Source organism: Coregonus clupeaformis, chromosome 29, assembly GCF_020615455.1.
Source record: "Coregonus clupeaformis isolate EN_2021a chromosome 29, ASM2061545v1, whole genome shotgun sequence".
Lineage (NCBI taxonomy): Eukaryota > Metazoa > Chordata > Actinopteri > Salmoniformes > Salmonidae > Coregonus > Coregonus clupeaformis.
In genome coordinates, this window is record NC_059220.1 from 6211163 (window position 1) to 6236477 (window position 25315).

The 25315-nt window shown below is 29.4% G+C and overlaps 1 protein-coding gene across 3 annotated transcripts in view; it reads right to left on the minus strand.

Moving 5' to 3' along the window:
- slc39a8 (solute carrier family 39 member 8) overlaps positions 1-23782 on the minus strand; it is a 78869-nt gene extending 55087 nt beyond the window's left edge. For 2 of the 3 annotated variants that reach the window (XM_041854450.2, XM_041854449.2), the window contains exon 1: positions 23284-23782. In XM_041854450.2, coding sequence (XP_041710384.1) covers positions 23284-23511 — 228 coding nt within the window. In that variant the 5' untranslated portion in view covers positions 23512-23782. The remainder of the gene's footprint in view (positions 1-23283) is intronic. The other variant, XM_041854451.2, reaches the window with a different exon arrangement.
- Between the last annotated feature and the right edge of the window lie 1533 nt (positions 23783-25315).

Sequence of the window (25315 nt, forward strand, 5' to 3'; positions counted from 1 at the left end):
TGAGATAGTGAGTTATAATTATGAGATATGAGATAGTGTTATAAATGATGAGATATGAGATTAGCACGCCTATAATTATGAGATAGTAAGTTATAATTATGAGATAAGAGATTAGTACGCTATTATTATGAGATAGTAAGTTATAATTATGAGATATGAGACACAATTATGATATAGTAACTTATAATTATGAGATATGAGATAGTATGTCACAACTATGAGATATGTGATAGTAAGTAATAATTATGAGATTGATAATAAGTTATACTTATGAGATATGAGATAGTCAAGTTATAATTATGAGATATGAGATAATGTTATAATTATGAGATATGAATAGTAAGTTATAATATTAAGATATGAGATAGTAAGTTATAATTATGAGATCGTAAGTAACAATTATGAGTATGAGATAGTATGTTAAATTATGAGTATGTCAAGCAATTATAAGAATGTGTTATAATTATGATATAGTGAGTCAGAATGATGAGATAGCACGCTCAGTAACTATGAGATATGAGATAGTAAGTAATATTTTGAGATATGAGATAGTAAGTTAAAATTATGAGATATGAGATAATAAGTTATAATTATGAGATATGGTAGTGTTATGATTATGAGATAGAGTTATAATTATGATATCGTGAGATAGTAAGTTATAACTATGAGATAGAAAGTCAACAATTATGAGATAGTAAAGTTATACTTTGATATATGAGTCACACACTATGAGAGAGTAAGTTATAATTATGAGATAAGTGAGATCACAATTATGAGATAGTAATTATAATTATGAGATATGAGATAGTAAGTTACACATTAAGATATGAGATAGTAAGTTATAATTTTGAGATAGTAAGCAACAATTATGAGATATGAAATAGCAAGTTAAACTAAGAGATAGAAGCCGAATTATGAGAATGTGTTATAATTATATAGTGAGTCATAATGATGAGATAGTAAGTCATAATTATGAGATATGAGTAGTAAGTTATAATTATGAGATATGAGATAATAAGTTATAATTATGAGATATGAGATAGTAAGTTATAACTATGAGATAGTAAGTCAAGTAACTATGAGATAGTAAGTTATAATTATGATATAGTGAGATAGCAAGTTAAACTATGAGATAGTAAGTCATAACTATGAGATAGTAAGTTATAATTACGATACAGTGAGTCATAATATGAGAGTAAGTTATAATTATGAGATAGTGAGTCACAATTATGAGATAGTAATTAATATGAGATATGAGATAGTAGTTATAATATTAAGATATGAGATATAGTTATAATTTTGAGATAGTAAGTAACAATTATGAGATATGAGATAGTAGGTTAAACTATGAGATAGTAAGTCATAATTATGAGAATGTAAGTTATAATTGGATGATATAGTGAGTCATAATGATGAGATAGTAAGTCACAATTATGAGATATGAGATAGTAAGTTATAATTATGAGATATGAGATAGCAAGTTATAATTATGAGATAGTAAGTCACAACTATGAGAATGTAAGTTATAATTATGATATAGTGAGTCAATAATTATGACATAGTAAGTAATAATTATGAGATATGAGATAGTGTTATAATTATGAGATATGAGATAGTAGTATCAATTATGAGATAGAGTTAAATTATGATATAGTGAGATCATAATTATGAGAGAGTGTTATAATTATGAGATATGAGTCATAATTATGAGATAGTAATTATAATTATGAGATATGAGATAGTAAGTTATAATTATGAGATATGAGATACAGTGGGGGAAAAAATTAGTCAGCCAACTAATTGTGCAAGTTCTCCCACTTAAAAAAGATGAGAGAGGGCCTGAAATTTTCATCATAGGTACACGTCAACTATGACAGACAAATGAGAAAAGAAAATCCAGAAAATCACATTGTAGGATTTTTAATGAATTTATTTGCAAATTATGGTGGAAAATAAGTATTTGGTCAATAACAAAAGTTTCCTCAATACTTTGTTATATACCCTTTGCTGGCAATGACACAGGTCAAACGCTTTCTGTAAGTCTTCACAAGCGGTTTTCACACACTGTTGCTGGTATTTTGGCCCATTCCCTCCATGCAGATCTCCTCTAGAGCAGTGATGTTTTGGGTCTGTCGCTGGGCAACACAGACTTTCAACTCCCTCCAAAGATTTTCTATGGGGTTGAGATCTGGAGACTGGCTAGGCCACTCCAGGACCTTGAAATGCTTCTCTACAAGCCACTCCTTCGCTGTCGGGCGGTGTGTTTGGGATCATTGTCATGCTGAAAGACCCAGCCACGCTTCATCTTCAATGCCCTTGCTGATGGAAGGAGGTTTTCACTCAAAATCTCACGATACATGGCCCCATTCATTCTTTCCTTTACACGGATCAGTCGTCCTGGTCCTTTGCAGAAAAACAGCCCCGAAACATGATGTTTCCACCCCCATGCTTCACAGTAGGTATGGTGTTCTTGGATGCAACTCAGCATTCTTTGTCCTCCAAACACGAGAGTTGAGTTTTTACCAAAAAGTTCTATTTTGGTTTCATCTGACCATATGACATTCCCCCAATCCTCTTCTGGATCATCCAAATGCACTCTAGCAAACTTCAGACGGGCTGGACATGTACTGGCTTAACGCAGGGGGCAATGCTGGCACTGCAGGATTTGGAGTCCCTGGCGGCGTAGTGTGTTACTGATGGTAGGCTTTGTTACTTTGGTCCCAGGCTCTTGCAGGTCATTCACTAGGTCCTCGCGTGGTTCTGGGGATTTTTGCTCACCGTTCTTTGATCATTTTGACCCCACGGGTGAGATTTTGCGTGTGGAGCCCCAGACGAGGGAGATTATCAGTGGTCTTGTATGTCTTCCATTTCCTAATAATTGCTCCCCACAGTTGATTTCTTCAAACCAAGCTGCTTACCCATTGCAGATTCAGCCTTCCCAGCCTGGTGCAGGTCCACAATTTTGTTTCTGGTGTCCTTTGACAGCTCTTTGGTCTTGGCCATAGTGGAGTTTGGAGTGTGACTGTTTGAGGTTGTGGACAGGTGTCTTTATACTGATAACAAGTTCAAACAGGTGCCATTAATACAGGTAACGAGTGGAGGACAGAGGAGCCTCTTAAAGAAGAAGTTACAGGTCTGTGAGAGCCAGAAATCTTGCTTGTTTGTAGGTGACCAAATACTTATTTTCCACCAAAATTTAATTCATAAAAAATCCTACAATGTGATTTTCTGGATTATGATATAGTGAGTCATAATGATGAGATAGTAAGTCATAATTATGAGATATGAGATAGTAAGTTATAATTATGAGATATGAGATAGTAAGTAATAATTATGAGATATGAGATAGTAAGTTATGATTATGAGATAGTAGTTATAATTATGATATTGTGAGATAGTAAGTTGTAATTATGAGATAGTAAGTCATAATTATGAGATAGTAAGTTATAATTATAAAATATGAGATAGTAAGTAAAATTATGAGATAGTAAGTCATAATTATGAGAATGGAAGTTATAATTATGATATAGTGAGTCATAATTATGAGATAGTAAGTAATAATTATGAGATAGTAAGTTATAATTATGAGATATGAGATAATAAGTTATAACTATGAGATATGAGATAGTTAGCTATAATTATGAGATAGTAAGTCATATTTATGAGATAGTAACTTATAATTATGAGATATGAGATAGTAAGTAATATTTATGAGATATGAGATAGTAAGTTATAATTATGAGATATGAGATAGTAAGTTATGATTATGAGATAGTAAGTTATAATTTTGAGATAGTAAGTAACAATTATGAGATATGAGATAGTAAGTTATAATTATGATATAGTGAGTCATAGTTATGAGATATAAAGTTATAATTCTGACATATGATATAGTGAGTCATAATTATGAGATAGTAAGTTATAATTATAAGATATGATATAGTAAGTCATAATTATGAGATATGAGATAGTGAGTTATAATTATGAGATATGAGATAGTAAGTTATAATTATGAGATATGAGATAGTAAGTTATAATTATGAGATATGAGATAGTAAGTTATAATTATGAGATATGAGATAATAAGTTATAATTATAAGATATGATATAGCAAGTTATAATTATGAGATATGAGATAGTGAAGTTATAATTATGAGATATGAGATAGTAAGTTATAATTATAAGATATGATATAGTAAGTTATAATATGAGATATTAGATAGTAAGTTATAATTATGAGATATGAGATAGTAAAGTTATAATTATAAGATAGTGAGTCATAATTATGAGATAGTAGTTATAATTATGAGATATGAGATAGTAAGTTATAATTATAAGATAGTGAGTCATAATTATGAGATATGAGATAGTAAGTTATAATTATGAGATATGAGATAGTAAGTCATAATTATGAGATATGAGATAGTAAGTTATAATTATAAGATATGAGATAGTAAGTTATAATTATAAGATATGATATAGTAAGTTATAATTATGAGATATGAGATAGTAAGTTATAATTATAAGATATGATATAGTAAGTTATAATTATGAGATATGAGATAGTAAGTTATAATTATGAGATATGAGATAGTAAGTTATAATTATAAGATAGTGAGTCATAATTATGAGATAGTAAGTTATAATTATGATATAGTGAGTCATAATTATGAGATAGTAAGGTATAATTATGAGATATGAGATAGTAAGTTATAATTATAAGATATGATATAGTAAGTTATAATTATGAGATATGAGTTATGTAAGTTATAATTATAAGATATAAGTCATAATTATGAGATAGTAAGTTATAATTATGAGACATTGGTTATAATTATGATATAAAGCTGAGTCATAATTATGAGATATTGAGTCATAATTATGACATATGAGATAGTAAGTCATAATTATGAGATAGTAAGTTATAATTATGATATGGTGAGATAATAAGTTATAATTATGATATAGTGAGTCATAATTATGAAATATTAAGTTATAATTCTGACATATGATATAGTGAGTCATAATTATGATGTAGTGAGTCATAATTATGAGATAGTAAGTTATAATTATGAGATAGTAAGTAATATTTATGAGATAGTAAGTTATAATTATGAGATATGAGATAGTAAGTAATATTTATGAGATATGAGATAGTAAGTTATAATTATGAGATATGAGATAGTAAGTTATGATTATGAGATAGTAAGTTATAATTTTGAGATAGTAAGTAACAATTATGAGATATGAGATAGTAGGTTAAATTATGAGATAGTAAGTCATAATTATGAGAATGTAAGTTATAATTATGATATAGTGAGTCATAATGATGAGATAGTACGTCATAATTATGAGATATGAGATAGTAAATAATATTTATGAGATATGAGATAGTAAGTTATAATTATGAGATATGAGATAGTATGTTATGATTATGAGATAGTAAGTTATAATTATGATATCGTGAGATAGTAAGTTATAATTATGAGATTATAAGTCATAATTATGAGATAGAAAGTTATAATTATGATATAGTGAGTCATAATTATGAGAGAGTAAGTTATAATTATGATAGTGAGTCAAATTATGAGATAGTAATTATAATTATGAGATATGAGATAGTAGTTATAATATTAAGATATGAGATAGTAAGTTATAATTTTGAGATAGTAAGTAACAATTATGAGATATGAGATAGTAGGTTAAATTATGAGATAGTAAGTCATAATTATGAGAATGTAAGTTATAATTATGATATAGTGAGTCATAATGATGAGATACTACGTCATAATTATGAGATATGAGATAGTAAGTAATATTTATGAGATATGAGATAGTAAGTTATAATTATGAGATATGAGATAATAAGTTATAATTATGAGATATGAGATAGTATGTTATGATTATGAGATAGTAAGTTATAATTATGATATCGTGAGATAGTAAGTTATAATTATGATATCGTGAGATAGTAAGTTATAATTATGAGATTATAAGTCATAATTATGAGATAGTAAGTTATAATTATGATATAGTGAGTCATAATTATGAGAGAGTAAGATATAATTATGAGATAGTGAGTCATAATTATGAGATAGTAATTATAATTATGAGATATGAGATAATAAGTTATAATATTAAGATATGAGATAGTAAGTTATAATTTTGAGATAGTAAGTAACAATTATGATATATGAGATAGTATGTTAAATTATGAGATAGTAAGTCGTAATTATGAGAATGTAAGTTACAATTATGATATAGTGAGTCATAATGATGAGATAGTAAGTCATAATTATGAGATATGAGAGAGTAAGTTATAATTATGAGATATGAGATAATAAGTTATAATTATGAGATATGAGATAGTAAGTTATAATTATGAGATAGTAAGTCATAATTATGAGATAGTAAGTTATAATTATGATATAGTGAGATAGTAAGTTAAATTATGAGATAGTAAGTCATAATTATGAGATAGTAAGTTATAATTATGATATAGTGTGTCATAATTATGAGAGAGTAAGTTATAATTATGAGATATTACATTTACATTTACATTTACGTCATTTAGCAGACGCTCTTATCCAGAGCGACTTACAAATTGGTGCATTCACCTTATAGCCAGTGGGATAACCACTTTACAATATGTTTATTTTTTTGGGTGGGGTAAGGGGGGGGTAGAAGGATTACTTTATCCTATCCCAGGTATTCCTTAAAGAGGTGGGGTTTCAAGTGTCTCTGGAAGGTGGTGAGTGACTCCGCTGTCCTGGCGTCGTGAGGAGCTTGTTCCACCATTGGGGTGCCAGAGTAGCGAACAGTTTTGACTGGGCTGAGCGGGAACTGTGCTTCCGCAGAGGTAGGGGGGCCAGAAGGCCAGAGGTGGATGAACGCAATGCCCTCGTTTGGGTGTAGGGACTGATCAGAGCCTGAAGGTACGGAGGTGCCGTTCCCCTCACAGCTCCGTAGGTAAGCACCATGGTCTTGTAGCAGATGTGAGCTTCAACTGGAAGCCAGTGGAGTGTTGCGGAGGAGCGGGTGACGTGAGAGAACTTGGGAAGGTTGAACACCAGACGGGCTGCGGCATTCTGGATGTGTTGTAGGGGTTTAATGGCACAGGCAGCGAGCCCAGCCAACAGCGAGTTGCAGTATCCAGACGGGAGATGACAAGTGCCTGGATTAGGACCTGTGCCGCTTCCTGTGTAAGGCAGGGTCGTACTCTCGAATGTTGTAGAGCATGAACCTACAGGATCGGGTCACCGCTTGATGTTAGCGGAGAAACGACAGGGTGTTGTCCAGGGTCACGCCAAGGCTCTTTGCACTCTGGGAGGAGGACACAACAGAGTTGTCAACCGTGATGGCAAGATCATGGAACGGGCAGTTCTTCCCGGGAGGAAGAGCAGCTCCGTCTTGCCGAGGTTCAGCTTGAGGTGGTGATCCGTCATCCACACTGATATGTCTGCCAGACATGCAGAGATCGATTCTGCCACCTGGTTATCAGAAGGGGAAAGGAGAAAATTAGTTGTGTGTCGTCTGCGTGAGCAATGATAGGAGAGGCCATGTGAGGATATGACAGAGCCAAGTGACTTGGTGTATAGCAAGAATAGAGAGGGCCTAGAACTGAGCCCTGGGGACACCAGTGGTGAGAGCACGTGGTGCGGAGACAGATTCTCGCCACGCCACTTGGTAGGAGCGACCGGTCAGGTAGACGCAATCCAAGAGTGAGATGCCCAGCTCGGAGAGGGTGGAGAGGAGGATCTGATGGTTCACAGTATCAAAAGGCAGCAGACAGGTCTAGAAGGACAAGAGCAGAGGAGAGAGAGTTAGCTTTAGCAGTGCGGAGAGCCTCCGTGACACAGAGAAGAGCAGTCTCAGTTGAATGACCAGTCTTGAAACCTGACTGGTTTGGATCAAGAAGGTCATTCTGAGAGAGATAGCAAGAGAGTTGGCTAAAGACGCACGCTCAATAGTTTTGGAGAGAAAAGAAAAGAAGGGATACTGGTCTGTAGTTGTTGACATCGGAGGGATCGAGTGTAGGTTTTTTGATAAGGGGTGCAACTCTCGCTATCTTGAAGACGGAAGGGACATAGCCAGCGGTCAAGGATGAGTTAATGAGCGAGGTGAGGTAAGGGAGAAGGTCTCCGAAATGGTCTGGAGAAGAGAGGAGGGATAGGGTCAAGCGGGCAGGTTGTTGGGCGGCCGGCCGTCACAAGTCGCAAGATTTCATCTGGAGAGAGAGGGAGAAAGAAGTCAAAGCATAGGTAGGGCAGTGTGAGCAGGACCAGCAGTGTCATTTGACTTAACAAACGAGGATAGGATGTCATCAACCTTCTTTTCAAAATGGTTGACGAAGTCATCCACAGAGAGGGAGGAGAGGGAGGAGGGGGGAGGGGGAGGAGGATTCAGCAGGGAGGAGAAGGTGGCAAAGTTATAATTAAGAGATATCAGATAGTAATTTATAATTATGAGATATGAGATAGTAAGTTATAATTATGAGAAATTTGATAGTAAAGTCATAATTATGAGATATGAGATTAGTAAGTTATAATTATGAGATAGTAAGTCATAATTATGAGATATGAGATTAGTAAGTTATAATTATGAGATAGTAAGTCATAATTCTGAGATCTGAGACAGTAAGTTATAACTATGAGATATGAGATAGTAAGTTATAATTATGAGATATGAGATAGTAAGTTATAATTATGAGATAGTAAGTTATAATTATGATATAGTGAGTCATAGTTATGAGATATGAGATAGTAAGTTATAATTATGAGATATGAGATAGTAAGTTATAATTATGAGATAGTAAGTTATAATTATGATATAGTGAGTCATAGTTATGAGATATAAAGTTATAATTCTGACATATGATATAGTGAGTCATAATTATGAGATAGTAAGTTATAATTATAAGATATGATATAGTAAGTCATAATTATGAGATATGAGATAGTAAGTTATAATTATGAGATATGAGATAGTAAGTTATAATTATGAGATATGAGATAGTAAGTTATAATTATGAGATATGAGATAGTAAGTTATAATTATGAGATATGAGATAGTAAGTTATAATTATAAGATATGATATAGTAAGTTATAATTATGAGATATGAGATAGTAAGTTATAATTATGAGATAGTAAGTTATAATTATAAGATATGATATAGTAAGTTATAATTATGAGATATTAGATAGTAAGTTATAATTATGAGATATGAGATAGTAAGTTATAATTATAAGATAGTGAGTCATAATTATGAGATAGTAAGTTATAATTATGAGATATGAGATAGTAAGTTATAATTATAAGATAGTGAGTCATAATTATGAGATATGAGATAGTAAGTTATAATGATGAGATATGAGATAGTAAGTCATAATTATGAGATATGAGATAGTAAGTTATAATTATAAGATATGAGATAGTAAGTTATAATTATAAGATATGATATAGTAAGTTATAATTATGAGATATGAGATAGTAAGTTATAATTATAAGATATGATATAGTAAGTTATAATTATGAGATATGAGATAGTAAGTTATAATTATGAGATATGAGATAGTAAGTTATAATTATAAGATAGTGAGTCATAATTATGAGATAGTAAGTTATAATTATGATATAGTGAGTCATAATTATGAGATAGTAAGTTATAATTATGAGATATGAGATATAAGTTATAATTATAAGATATGATATAGTAAGTTATAATTATGAGATATGAGATAGTAAGTTATAATTATAAGATATGATATAGTAAGTTATAATTATGAGATATGAGTTAGTAAGTTATAATTATAAGATAGTAAGTCATAATTATGAGATAGTAAGTTATAATTATGAGACAGTAAGTTATAATTATGATATAGTGAGTCATAATTATGAGATATTGAGTCATAATTATGACATATGAGATAGTAAGTCATAATTATGAGATAGTAAGTTATAATTATGATATGGTGAGATAATAAGTTATAATTGTGATATAGTGAGTCATAATTATGAAATATTAAGTTATAATTCTGACATATGATATAGTGAGTCATAATTATGAGATAGTAAGTTATAATTATAAGATATGATATAGTAAGTCATAATTATGAGATATGAGATAGTAAGTTATAATTATGAGATATGAGATAGTAAGTTATAATTATGAGATATGAGATAGTAAGTTATAATTATGAGATATGAGATAGTAAGTTATAATTATGAGATATGAGATAATAAGTTATAATTATAAGATATGATATAGTAAGTTATAATTATGAGATATGAGATAGTAAGTTATAATTATGAGATATGAGATAGTAAGTTATAATTATAAGATATGATATAGTAAGTTATAATTATGAGGTGTTAGATAGTAAGTTATAATTATGAGATATGAGATAGTAAGTTATAATTATAAGATAGTGAGTCATAATTATGAGATAGTAAGTTATAATTATGAGATATGAGATAGTAAGTTATAATTATAAGATAGTGAGTCATAATTATGAGATATGAGATAGTAAGTTATAATTATGAGATATGAGATAGTAAGTCATAATTATGAGATATGAGATAGTAAGTTATAATTATGAGATATGAGATAGTAAGTTATAATTATGAGATATGAGATAGTAAGTTATAATTATAAGATAGTGAGTCATAATTATGAGATAGTAAGTTATAATTATGATATAGTGAGTCATAATTATGAGATAGTAAGTTATAATTATGAGATATGAGATAGTAAGTTATAATTATAAGATATGATATAGTAAGTTATAATTATGAGATATGAGATAGTAAGTTATAATTATAAGATATGATATAGTAAGTTATAATTATGAGATATGAGTTAATAAGTTATAATTATAAGATAGTAAGTCATAATTATGAGATAGTAAGTTATAATTATGAGACAGTAAGTTATAATTATGATATAGTGAGTCATAATTATGAGATATTGAGTCATAATTATGACATATGAGATAGTAAGTCATAATTATGAGATAGTAAGTTATAATTATGATATGGTGAGATAATAAGTTATAATTATGATATAGTGAGTCATAATTATGAAATATTAAGTTATATTTATGAGATAGTAAGTCATAATTATTTTACATTTACGTCATTTAGCAGACGCTCTTATCCAGAGCGACTTACATTATTTTTTTTCATACCCCCTGTGGGAATTGAACCCACAACCCTGGCGTTGCAAACACCATGCTCTATCAACTGAGCTACATCCCTGCCGGCCATTCACTCCCCTACCCTGGACGACGCTGGGCCAATTGCGCGCCGCCCCATGGGTCTCCCGGTCACGGCCGGCTACGACAGAGCCTGGAGACGTAATTATGAGATAGTAAGTTATAATTATGATATAGTAAGTTATAATTATGATATAGTGAATCATAATTATGATATAGTAAGTTATAATTATGAGATAGTGAGTCATAATTATGAGATAGTAAGTCATAATTATGAGATTGTAAATTATAATTATGAGATAGTGAGTCATAATTATGAGATAGTAAGTTATAATTATGAGAGAGTTAGTCATAATTATGAGATTGTAAATTATAATAATGAGATAGTGAGTCATAATTATGAGATAGTAAGTTATAATTATGAGATATGAGATAATGAGTTATAATTATGAGAGAGTAAGTTATAATTATGATATGTTGAGATAGTAAGTTATAATGATGAGATAGTAAGTCATAATTATGAGATATGAGATAGTAAGTTATAATTATGAGATAGTAAGTCATAATTATGAGATAGTAAGTTATAATTATGAGATAGTGAGTCATAATTATGAGATTGTAAATTATAATTATGAGATAGTGAGTCATAATTATGAGATAGTAAGTTATAATTATGAGATATGAGATAATAAGTTATAATTATGAGATAGTAAGTTATAATTATGATATGTTGAGATAGTAAGTGATAATTATGAGATAGTAAGTTATAATGATGAGATAGTAAGTCATAATTATGAGATATGAGATAGTAAGTTATAATTATGAGATAGTAAGTCATAATTATGAGATAGTAAGTTATAATTATGAGATAGTAAGTCATAATTATGAGATAGTAAGTTATAATTATGAGATATGAGATAGTAAGTAATAATTATGAGATATTAAGTCATAATTATGAGATAGTAAGTTATAATTATGAGATAGTAAGTCATAATTATGAGATAGTAAGTTATAATTATGATATGTTGAGATAGTAAGTGATAATTATGATGTAGTGAGTCATAATTATGAGATAATAAGTTATAATGATGAGATAGTAAGTCATAATTATGAGATAATAAGTTATAATTATGATATAGTGAGTCATAATTATGAGATAGTAAGTCATAATTATGAGATAGTAAGTTATAATTATGAGATAGTAAGTCATAATTATGAGATAGTAAGTTATAATTATGAGATAGTAAGTCATAATTATGAGATAGTAAGTTATAATTATGATATGTGGAGATAGTAAGTGATAATTATGATGTAGTGAGTCATAATTATGAGATAGTAAGTTATAATGATGAGATAGTAAGTCATAATTATGAGATAGTAAGTTATAATTATAAGATAGTGAGTCATAATTATGAGATAGTAAGTTATAATTATGAGATATGAGATAGTAAGTTATAATTATAAGATATGATATAGTAAGTTATAATTATGAGATATGAGATAGTAAGTTATAATTATAAGATAGTGAGTCATAATTATGAGATAGTAAGTTATAATTATGATATAGTGAGTCATAATTATGAGATAGTAAGTTATAATTATGAGATATGAGATAGTAAGTTATAATTATAAGATATGATATAGTAAGTTATAATTATGAGATATGAGATAGTAAGTTATAATTATAAGATATGATATAGTAAGTTATAATTATGAGATATGAGATAGTAAGTTATAATCATAAGATAGTGAGTCATAATTATGAGATAGTAAGTTATAATTATGATATAGTGAGTCATAATTATGAGATATGAGATAGTAAGTTATAATTATGAGAGAGTAAGTCATAATTATGAGACAGTAAGTTATAATTATGATATAGTGAGTCATAATTATAAGATATTGAGTCATAATTATGACATATGAGATAGTAAGTCATAATTATGAGATAGTAAGTTATAATTATGATATGGTGAGATAATAAGTTATAATTATGATATAGTGAGTCATAATTATGAAATAGTAAGTTATAATTATGAGATAGTAAGTCATAATTATTTTACATTTACGTCATTTAGCAGACGCTCTTATCCAGAGCGACTTACATTATTTTTTTTCATACCTCCTGTGGGAATCGAACCCACAACCCTGGCGTTGCAAACACCATGATCTATCAACTGAGCTACATCCCTGCCGGCCATTCCCTCCCCTACCCTGGACGACGCTGGGCCAATTGCGCGCCGCCCCATGGGTCTCCCGGTCACGGCCGGCTACGACAGAGCCTGGAGACGTAATTATGATATAGTGAGATAGTAAGTTATAATTATGAGATATTAAGTGATAATTATAAGATAGTAAGTTATAACTATGATAAAGTGAATCATAATTATGAGATAGTAAGTCATATTTATGATATAGTGAATCATAATTATGATATAGTAAGTTATAATTATGAGATATGAGATAGTAAGTTATAATTATGAGACAGTGAGTCATAATTATGAGATAGTAAGTTATAATTATGAGATATGAGATGGTAAGTTATAATTTGAGATATGAGATAGTAAGTTATAATTATGATATAGTAAGTCATAATTATGAGATAGTAAGTTATAATTATGAGATAGTGAGTCATAATTATGAGATTGTAAATTATAATTATGAGATAGTGAGTCATAATTATGAGATAGTAAGTTATAATTATGAGATATGAGATAATAAGTTATAATTATGAGATAGTAAGTTATAATTATGATATGTTGAGATAGTAAGTGATAATTCTGAGATAGTAAGTTATAATGATTAGATAGTAAGTCATAATTATGAGATATGAGATAGTAAGTTATAATTATGAGATAGTAAGTCATAATTATGAGATAGTAAGTTATAATTATGAGATAGTAAGTCAGAATTATGAGATAGTAAGTTATAATTATGAGATATGAGATAGTAAGTAATAATTATGAGATATTAAGTCATAATTATGAGATAGTAAGTTATAATTATGAGATAGTAAGTCATAATTATGAGATAGTAAGTTATAATTATGATATGTTGAGATAGTAAGTGATAATTATGATGTAGTGAGTCATAATTATGAGATAGTAAGTTATAATGATGAGATAGTAAGTCATAATTATGATATAGTGAGTCATAATTATGATATAGTGAGTCATAATTATGAGATAGTAAGTCATAATTATGAGATAGTAAGTTATAATTATGAGATAGTAAGTCATAATTATGAGATAGTAAGTTATAATTATGAGATAGTAAGTCATAATTATGAGATAGTAAGTTATAATTATGATATGTGGAGATAGTAAGTGATAATTATGATGTAGTGAGTCATAATTATGAGATAGTAAGTTATAATGATGAGATAGTAAGTCATAATTATGAGATAGTAAGTTATAATTATAAGATAGTGAGTCATAATTATGAGATAGTAAGTTATAATTATGATATAGTGAGTCATAATTATGAGATAGTAAGTTATAATTATGAGATATGAGATAGTAAGTTATAATTATAAGATATGATATAGTAAGTTATAATTATGAGATATGAGATAGTAAGTTATAATTATAAGATATGATATAGTAAGTTATAATTATGAGATATGAGATAGTAAGTTATAATTATAAGATATGATATAGTAAGTTATAATTATGAGATATGAGATAGTAAGTTATAATTATAAGATAGTGAGTCATAATTATGAGATAGTAAGTTATAATTATGATATAGTGAGTCATAATTATGAGATATGAGATAGTAAGTTATAATTATGAGATAGTAAGTCATAATTATGAGACAGTAAGTTATAATTATGATATAGTGAGTCATAATTATGAGATAGTAAGTTATAATTATGAGATATGAGATAGTAAGTTATAATTATAAGATATGATATAGTAAGTTATAATTATGAGATATGAGATAGTAAGTTATAATTATAAGATATGATATAGTAAGTTATAATTATGAGATATGAGATAGTAAGTTATAATTATAAGATATGATATAGTAAGTTATAATTATGAGATATGAGATAGTAAGTTATAATTATAAGATAGTGAGTCATAATTATGAGATAGTAAGTTATAATTATGATATAGTGAGTCATAATTATGAGATATGAGATAGTAAGTTATAATTATGAGATAGTAAGTCATAATTATGAGACAGTAAGTTATAATTATGATATAGTGAGTCATAATTATGAGATATTGAGTCATAATTATGACATATGAGATAGTAAGTCATAATTATGAGATAGTAAGTTATAATTATGATATGGTGAGATAATAAGTTATAATTATGATATAGTGAGTCATAATTATGAAATAGTAAGTTATAATTATGAGATAGTAAGTCATAATTATTTTACATTTACGTCATTTAGCAGACGCTCTTATCCAGAGCGACTTACTTTTTTTTTTTTCATACCCCCTGTAGGAATCGAACCCACAACCCTGGCGTTGCAAACACCATGCTCTATCAACTGAGCTACATCCCTGCCGGCCATTCCCTCCCCTACCCTGGACGACGCTGGGCCAATTGCGCGCCACCCCATGGGTCTCCCGGTCACGGCCGGCTACGACAGAGCCTGGAGACGTAATTATGATATAGTGAGATAGTAAGTTATAATTATGAGATAGTAAGTGATAATTATAAGATAGTAAGTTATAATTATGATATAGTGAATCATAATTATGAGATAGTAAGTCATATTTATGATATAGTGAATCATAATTATGATATAGTAAGTTATAATTATGAGATATGAGATAGTAAGTTATAATTATGAGATAGTGAGTCATAATTATGAGATAGTAAGTCATAATTATGAGATTGTAAATTATAATTATGAGATAGTGAGTCATAATTATGAGATAGTAAGTTATAATTATGAGATATGAGATGGTAAGTTATAATTTGAGATATGAGATAGTAAGTTATAATTATGAGATAGTAAGTCATAATTATGAGATAGTAAGTTATAATTATGAGATAGTGAGTCATAATTATGAGATTGTAAATTATAATTATGAGATAGTGAGTCATAATTATGAGATAGTAAGTTATAATTATGAGATATGAGATAATAAGTTATAATTATGAGATAGTAAGTTATAATTATGATATGTTGAGATAGTAAGTGATAATTATGAGATAGTAAGTTATAATGATGAGATAGTAAGTCATTATTATGAGATATGAGATAGTAAGTTATAATTATAAGATATGATATAGTAAGTTATAATTATGAGATAGTAAGTTATAATTATGAGATAGTAAGTCATAATTATGAGATAGTAAGTTATAATTATGAGATAGTAAGTCATAATTATGATATAGTGAGATATTAAGTCATAATTATGAGATAGTAAGTTATAATTATGATATGTTGAGATAGTAAGTGATAATTATGATGTAGTGAGTCATAATTATGAGATAGTAAGTTATAATTATGAGATATGAGATGGTAAGTTATAATTTGAGATATGAGATAGTAAGTTATAATTATGAGATAGTAAGTCATAATTATGAGATAGCAAGTTATAATTATGAGATATGAGATAGTGAGTCATAATTATGAGATAGTAAGTTATAATTCTGAGATAGTGAGTCATAATTATGAGATTGTAAATTATAATTATGAGATAGTGAGTCATAATTATGAGATAGTAAGTTATAATTATGAGATGGTAAGTTATAATTTGAGATATGAGATAGTAAGTTATAATTATGAGATAGTAAGTCATAATTATGAGATAGTAAGTTATAATTATGAGATAGGGAGTCATAATTATGAGATTGTAAATTATAATTATGAGATAGTGAGTCATAATTATGAGATAGTAAGTTATAATTATGAGATATGAGATAATAAGTTATAATTATGAGATAGTAAGTTATAATTATGAGATAGTAAGTTATAATTATGAGATAGTAAGTCATAATTATGAGATAGTAAGTTATAATTATGAGATATGAGATAGTAAGTTATAATTATGAGATATTAAGTCATAATTATGAGATAGTAAGTTATAATTATATGTTGAGATAGTAAGTGATAATTATGATGTAGTGAGTCATAATTATGAGATAGTAAGTTATAATTATGAGATAGTAAGTCATAATTATGAGATAGTAAGTTATAATTATGATATGTGGAGATAGTAAGTGATAATTATGATGTAGTGAGTCATAATTATGAGATAGTAAGTTATAATGATGAGATAGTAAGTCATAATTATGAGATAGTAAGTTATAATTATGAGATATGAGATGGTAAGTTATAATTTGAGATATGAGATAGTAAGTTATAATTATGAGATAGTGAGTCATAATTATGAGATAGTAAGTTATAATTATGAGATAGTGAGTCATAATTATGAGATTGTAAGTTATAATTATGAGATAGTGAGTCATAATTATGAGATAGTAAGTTATAATTATGAGATATGAGATAGTAAGTTATAATTATGAGATAGTGAGTCATAATTATGAGATAGTAAGTTATAATTATGAGATAGTGAGTCATAATTATGAGATAGTAAGTTATAATTATGAGATATGAGATAGTAAGTAATAATTATGAGATATTAAGTCATAATTATGAGATACTATGTCATAATTATAACTTACTAAGTCATAATTATGAGATAGTAAGTTATAATTATGATATGTTGAGATAGTAAGTGATAATTATGATGTAGTGAGTCATAATTATGAGATAGTAAGTTATAATTATGATATAGTGAGCCATAATTATGAGATAGTAAGTCAAAATTATGAGATAGTAAGTTATAATTATGAGATAGTAAGTCATAATTATGAGATAGTAAGTTATAATTATGATATGTTGAGATAGTAAGTGATAATTATGTTGTAGTAAGTCAACATTATGAGATAGTAAGTTATAATTATGAGATAGTAAGTCATAATTATGAGATAGTAAGTTATAATTATGATATAGTGAGTCATAATTATGAGATAGTAAGTCATAATTATGAGATAGTAAGTTATAATTATGAGATAGTAAGTCATAATTATGAGATAGTAAGTTATAATTATGATATAGTGAGTCATAATTATGAGATAGTAAGTGATAATTATGAGATAGTAAGTTATAATTATGATATAGTGAGTCATAATTATGAGATAGTAAGTTATAATGATGAGATAGTAAGTCATAATTATGAGATAGTAAGTTATAATTATGATATAGTGACATAGTAAGTCATAATTATGAGATAGTAAGTTATAATTATTATATAGTGAGTCATAATTATGAGATAGTAAGTGATAATTATGAGATAGTAAGTTATAATTATGAGATAGTAAGTCATAATTATGAGATAGTAAGTTATAATTATGATATAGTGAGTCATAATTATGAGATAGTAAGTCATAATTATGAGATAGTAAGTTATAATTATGAGATAGTGAGTCATAATTATGAGATAGTAAGTTATAATGATGAGATAGTAAGTCATAATTATGAGATAGTAAGTTATAATTATGATATAGTGAGTCATAATTATGAGATAGTAAGTGATAATTATGAGATAGTAAGTTATAATTATGATATAGTGAGTCATAATTATGAGATAGTAAGTGATAATTATGAGATAGTAAGTGATAATGATGATATAGTGAGTCATAATTATGAGATAGTAAGTTATAATGATGAGATAGTAAGTCATAATTATGAGATAGTAAGTTATAATTATGATATAGTGAGTCATAATTATGAGATAGTAAGTTATAATTATGAGATAGTAAGTTATAATTATGAGATAGTGAGTCATAATGATGAGATAGTAAGTCATAATTATGAGATAGTAAGTCATAATTATGAGATAGTAAGTGATAATTATGATATAGTGAGTCATAATTATGAGATAGTAAGTTATAATTATGAGATAGTAAGTTATAATTATGAGATAGTGAGATAGTAAGTTATAATTATGAGATAGTAAGTTATAATTATGAGATAGTAAGTTATAATTATGAGATAGTGAGATAGTAAGTTATAATTATGAGATAGTAAGTTATAATTATGAGATAGTAAGTTATAATTATGATATAGTGAGTCATAATTATGAGATAGTAAGTGATAATTATGAGATAGTAAGTGATAATGATGATATAGTGAGTCATAATTATGAGATAGTAAGTTATAATGATGAGATAGTAAGTCATAATTATGAGATAGTAAGTTATAATTATGATATAGTGAGTCATAATTATGAGATAGTAAGTTATAATTATGAGATAGTAAGTTATAATTATGAGATAGTGAGTCATAATGATGAGATAGTAAGTCATAATTATGAGATAGTAAGTCATAATTATGAGATAGTAAGTGATAATTATGATATAGTGAGTCATAATTATGAGATAGTAAGTTATAATGATGATATAGTGAGTCATAATTATGAGATAGTAAGTTATAATTATGAGATAGTGAGATAGTAAGTTATAATTATGAGATAGTAAGTTATAATTATGAGATAGTAAGTTATAATTATGAGATAGTGAGATAGTAAGTTATAATTATGAGATAGTAAGTTATAATTATGAGATAGTAAGTTATAATTATGAGATAGTAAGTTATAATTATGAGATAGTAAGTTATAATTATGAGATAGTAAGTTATAATTATGAGATAGTAAGTCATTAGTACAACATAGAGTTGAAGTGGGAAGTTTACATTCACCTTAGCCAAATATATTTAAACTCAGTTTTTCACAATTACTGACATTTAATCCTAGTTAAATTCCCTGTCTTAGGTCAGTTAGGATCACCACTTTATTTTAAGAATGTGAAATGTCAGAATATTAGTAGAGAGAATGATTTATTTCAGCTTTTATTTCTTTCATCACATTTGCAGTGGGTCAGAAGTTTACATACACTCAATTAGTATTTGGTAGCATTGCCTTTAAATTGTTTAACTTGGGTCAAACATTTCGGGTAGCCTTCCACAAGCTTCCCACAATAAGTTGGGTGAACTTTGGCCCATTCCTCCTGACAGAGCTGGTGTAACTGAGTCAGGTTTGTAGGCCTCCTTGCTTGCACACGCTTTTTCAGTTCTGCCCACAACTTTTCTATTTTTGTTTCATCAGACCAGAGGACATTTTCCAAAAAGTACAATCTTTGTCCCCATGTGCAGTTGCATACCGTAGTCTGGCTTTTTTATGGCGGTTTTGGAGCAGTGGCTTCTTCCTTGCTGAGCGGCCTTTCAGGTTATGTCGATATAGGACTCGTTTTACTGTGGATATAGATACTTTGTACCTGTTTCCTCCAGCATCTTCACAAGGTCATTTGCTGTTGTTCTGGGATTGATTTGCACTTTTCGCAACAAAGTACGTTCATCTCTAGGAGACAGAACGCGTCTCCTTCCTGAGCGGTATGACGGCTGCGTGGTCCCATGGTGTTTATACTTGCATACTATTGTTTGTACAGATGAACGTGGTACCTTCAGGCATTTGGAAATTGCTCCCAAGGATGAACCAGACTTGTGGAGGTCTACAATTTTCTTTCTGAGGTCTTGGCTGATTTCGTTTGATTTTCCCATGATGTCAAGCAAAGAGGCACTGAGTTTGAAGGTAGGCCTTGAAATACATCCACAGGTACACCTCCAATTGACTCAAATTATGTCAATTAGCCTATCAGAAGCTTCTAAAGCCATGACATCATTTTCTGGAATTTTCCAAGCTGTTTAAAGGCACAGTCAACTTAGTGTATGTAAACTTCTGACCCACTGGAATTGTGATACAGTGAATTATAAGTGAAATAATCTGTCTGTAAACAATTGTTGGAAAAATTACTTGTGTCATGCACAAAGTAGATGTCCTAACCGACTTGCCAAAACTATAGTTTGTTAACAAGAAATTTGTGGAGTGGTTGAAAAACAAGTTTTAATGACTCCAACCTAAGTGTATGTAAACTTCCGACTTCAACTGTACTTGTTAAATACAAAGTCCGAAAATTATATTATATCGGTAAAGTAAGTAAGTAAGAACTGAGTACCTGCTAATAACTATGTAAATACCTAGTCACACCATTATTTCAATATGTAATTATACAGTAACACATTTTAGTCCCAAAGGTAAGTACAAGTAAGAAACAGCTTATTACTGTTAATACAGTCATGCCAGGCGCTTTCAAAGTAATACCTAAGAAACACCAATGAACATACATGGTAATTTATCATTTATTATCACGTAATTACCCAAAAAAATACCTTTAAGTCATCTTCTCGTCTTACCATGTATGTTCGCAGTAACAGGGCTGTAAAATGAACTGGTCTCTGTTTCTACATGGTTACAGTGTAGTTACTTATGAGGTACCACTGCATTGGACGACTCCTTCCCATGAAGACAACAGTAAATCGGTCTGTGATCTTAGCCTGTTGGTACCACCTTCACACTTACAGCGTAGGTGGGAGGTAAGAGGTCTGTAAAATGAAGTGCTGTCTGTTTCCACATTGATACAGTGTAGTTATTTGTAAGGTACCACTGCATTGGATGACTCCTTCCCATAAAGACAACATCCATTATTTTATTTTTTTTTACTAATAAAAAGCAGTTCATTTTAGTCTATTCAAACAGACTACATTTCAAAGGAAGCAAGCACTCATTAAGATTAGGTGTGGCCAATTAGTGGGCGCGGCCAACACACCTGAACACACTTAACAAGATAGAGGATAGAGAGAGTTTAGCTGATGCTGAGAACAGAATGTAATGTTTATGTTTTTAAATAACATTCTTAGAACGTTCTTTGAACGTTACTAATGTTTTCTTGTGGTTTTTATGGAACGTTTTCTTAATGTTCTGAGAACATGACTTTAAATAGAACCACGAGGATACCTGTAGGAAACGTTATGCTGAAGTATTTAAATTCCCAAAGAAGAAAGTTGTTTCTTAACATTTTCTAAACTATTTGAGAACATTCCCAATGTCAAACCAGTTGGAGAACGTTCCTAGAGCATTACCAAACATTACATGAAATGTAACTTTTAGGAAACGTTCTGTTAAAGTAATGAAATACCAAGAAAATAATAACATTATTTTGTTAAGTTCCTTAAATGTGCTGAGAATGTTCCCGAAGCCAAGCAACTATCCTGCACCATTCCCAGAACGTTGTGGGAAGGTTGTATGCAAAGTAACCACAGGACAACCACACTCTCACCGAGCTCTAAGAAACAGATGGTTCTCAGAACGCATGCCTTGACATGCATCAGCATGGTGTAGAAATCTGGTGCCGGACTGCACAGTCGATGATGTGCTACTTAAGCAGTGGTTGATGCGTGAAAACGTATGAGCAGTAGAACGTGACCAATATCTGCGGTGCTGCTCATGGTAACGCCATCTCGCTGAGTCTACCTTTAAATTAAAGTCTATCTCAATGTGACCCGCAGATTCAGAAGCTTGAAAACCACATTAGAAAAAAAAGCTTCAACACCCCATTACATGTTTTGCCCAATATTTAGAGAGAAAAACTAGCTGAACATAATTCATGATGTTTTTTTTGTTTTTGTTTTTTCAGGTTGTATTTATTTTATATTTAATTTCCAAGTGTCCTATCTGTGCTTTGCGTTTTTTTTTTTTAAGTTCACCCAAAATAAGCTAGCAGTGTTCTTAAAAGTCTAAATGAAACATTCAGTGAACGTTTTAAAGAATGCTTCCATAAAAATAAGACTGTTAATTGCACTAGATGGTACTGAATAAGTAATTACTGAACATTGTATTTTTCAACAGCGGTCTTAAAATACTGTTTTTAAAAACATATTTCTAATTGTTTCCATTAATACCTTATTGCATTTACTTATAAGCACAATAAAAATCGACACTGATTAAAATGTAATATCTTTTGAATGACTTATCCACCTTTACATTTATTTAGAAGGTTTCCTTATTACCATAGGAAAGTGACGTCATCGTTAGTACCTCTAGCAGAATAGTAGTGAATAAGTAGATAAATACAATATTCAAGAAAAACAGTTTTGGGAGGAAAGTTGTTAAACGGGCTAAAATATATGACGCACTGTACCTCAGAATTGACCAGTGGGTTTTCCTCATCCACAATAAAAGCTGGTCTTCTGGTTGATATTAGCAGCAGAAAGTTTTCAAGGTGTGCTGTTGAAATTGAGTCATTTTCACCGTAAAACTGCAACATGTCCTCAAGAAAGCCTTGTCCTTTCTTACCGTCCACTTGTACACAATTCCATCCTAAAATAAAAAGAAGCGCGCACGGAACTAAAGATCTGAAGTGATACATCGGATCTGGCGAGGACTGAACCTGGAGTTGCGCTGGAGAAAGTTTTGATGCGTTGCGTGCTCTAAAGGGAAAACGTGTAAATATTGCCTCCAGTTTTCATTGAAATAAATAGGCTACAATTCTACAGAAAAACGGAAGGAACTCTTTCAGCGGACAAAAGTGTTTATCGATCCAAAGCTATTTCCAGAACTTTCCGTTACATACCATTGTAATAAGGACTGCAGTGATAAAGACAGGTCCTGTTGCACATTCGACTCGGTTCGTCCTGAGATGTTCACTGAATGAATACTAGTAGGCCTATCCTATCAGCAGCTGCAGAGATTAGAAAGTGCGCTAGCGGTTCAAAGATCAGCTCGTCATGAGCCGGGGAAGGCGAATATGGAGTTGACCGTTTCGACGACATTTAGTGGCACAGAGGCTGTTTCAATGGGTTCTCACTTGCCTGGTAACGTGTTCACTGAATTACCGAATTACAACATTAAGTGGCGGATTAAATGGGGATAAATTGAGAGTCCCCCATGAGAAAAACGCACATGCAACAGGGAGTGCATAATTCCTAATAATAAAATGGATTGTTGCTTCAATCACAGTTTGTTAACGTGTAGATTGGGTAGCAGGGACACTGAAGACCATGTGAATTATAAAGGGTACTTCTTAGGTAATGTTCTCCTACTGCCTCCTTGTGGATAGTGGATATCACTTCATGGAATTTCTATTTAATGAAGGCTAGACCCAATGACCCAGGGAGGGTATGTAAAGCCTCACCCAGAACATTGGACTTTTATTCTAATCTGAAATAGACTAATCTAGTCTGAAATAGACAAATCTAATCTGAAATAGACAAATCTAATCTGAAATAGACTAATCTAGTCTAAAATAGACAAATCTAATCTGAAATAGACAAATCTAATCTGAAATAGACAAATCTAATCTGAAATAGACTAATCTAGTCTAAAATAGACAAATCTAATCTGAAATAGACAAATCTAGTCTGAAATAGACTAATCTAATCTGAAATAGACAAATCAAGTCTGAAATAGACTAATCTAATCTGAAATAGACTAATCTAATCTAAAATGGACAAATCTAATCTGAAAGACACATCTAATCTGAAATAGACTAATCTAATCTGAAATAGACAAATCTAATCTGAAATAGACAAATCTAATCTGAAATAGACAAATCTAATCTGAAATAGACTAATCTAGTCTAAAATAGACAAATCTAATCTGAAATAGACAAATCTAATCTGAAATAGACTAATCTAGTATAAAATAGACAAATCTAATCTGAAATAGACAAATCTAGTCTGAAATAGACTAATCTAATCTGAAATAGACTAATCTAATCTGAAATAGACAAATCTAATCTGAAATAGAGTAATCTAATCTAAAATGGACAAATCTAATCTGAAAGACAAATCTAATCTGAAATAGACAAATCTAATCTGAAATAGACTAATCTAGTCTAAAATAGACAAATCTAATCTGATATAGACAAATCTAGTCTGAAATAGACTAATCTAGTCTGAAATAGACTAATCTAATCTGAAATAGACTAATCTAATCTGAAATAGACAAATCAAGTCTGAAATAGAATAATCTAATCTGAAATAGACTAATCTAATCTAAATGATTGCAAAATGTAAAAAAAAAATGTATGTACATTTACTTTATTATTGCAAATTCCTAAATTAATTCACTTATTTACAATGAATCTCACACACAACATTGTCCATCCATATACCTGAGTAGAAGTGTTCAACTTCCAAGACAAAGCATATCACAGTATTACTTTAGTTTAG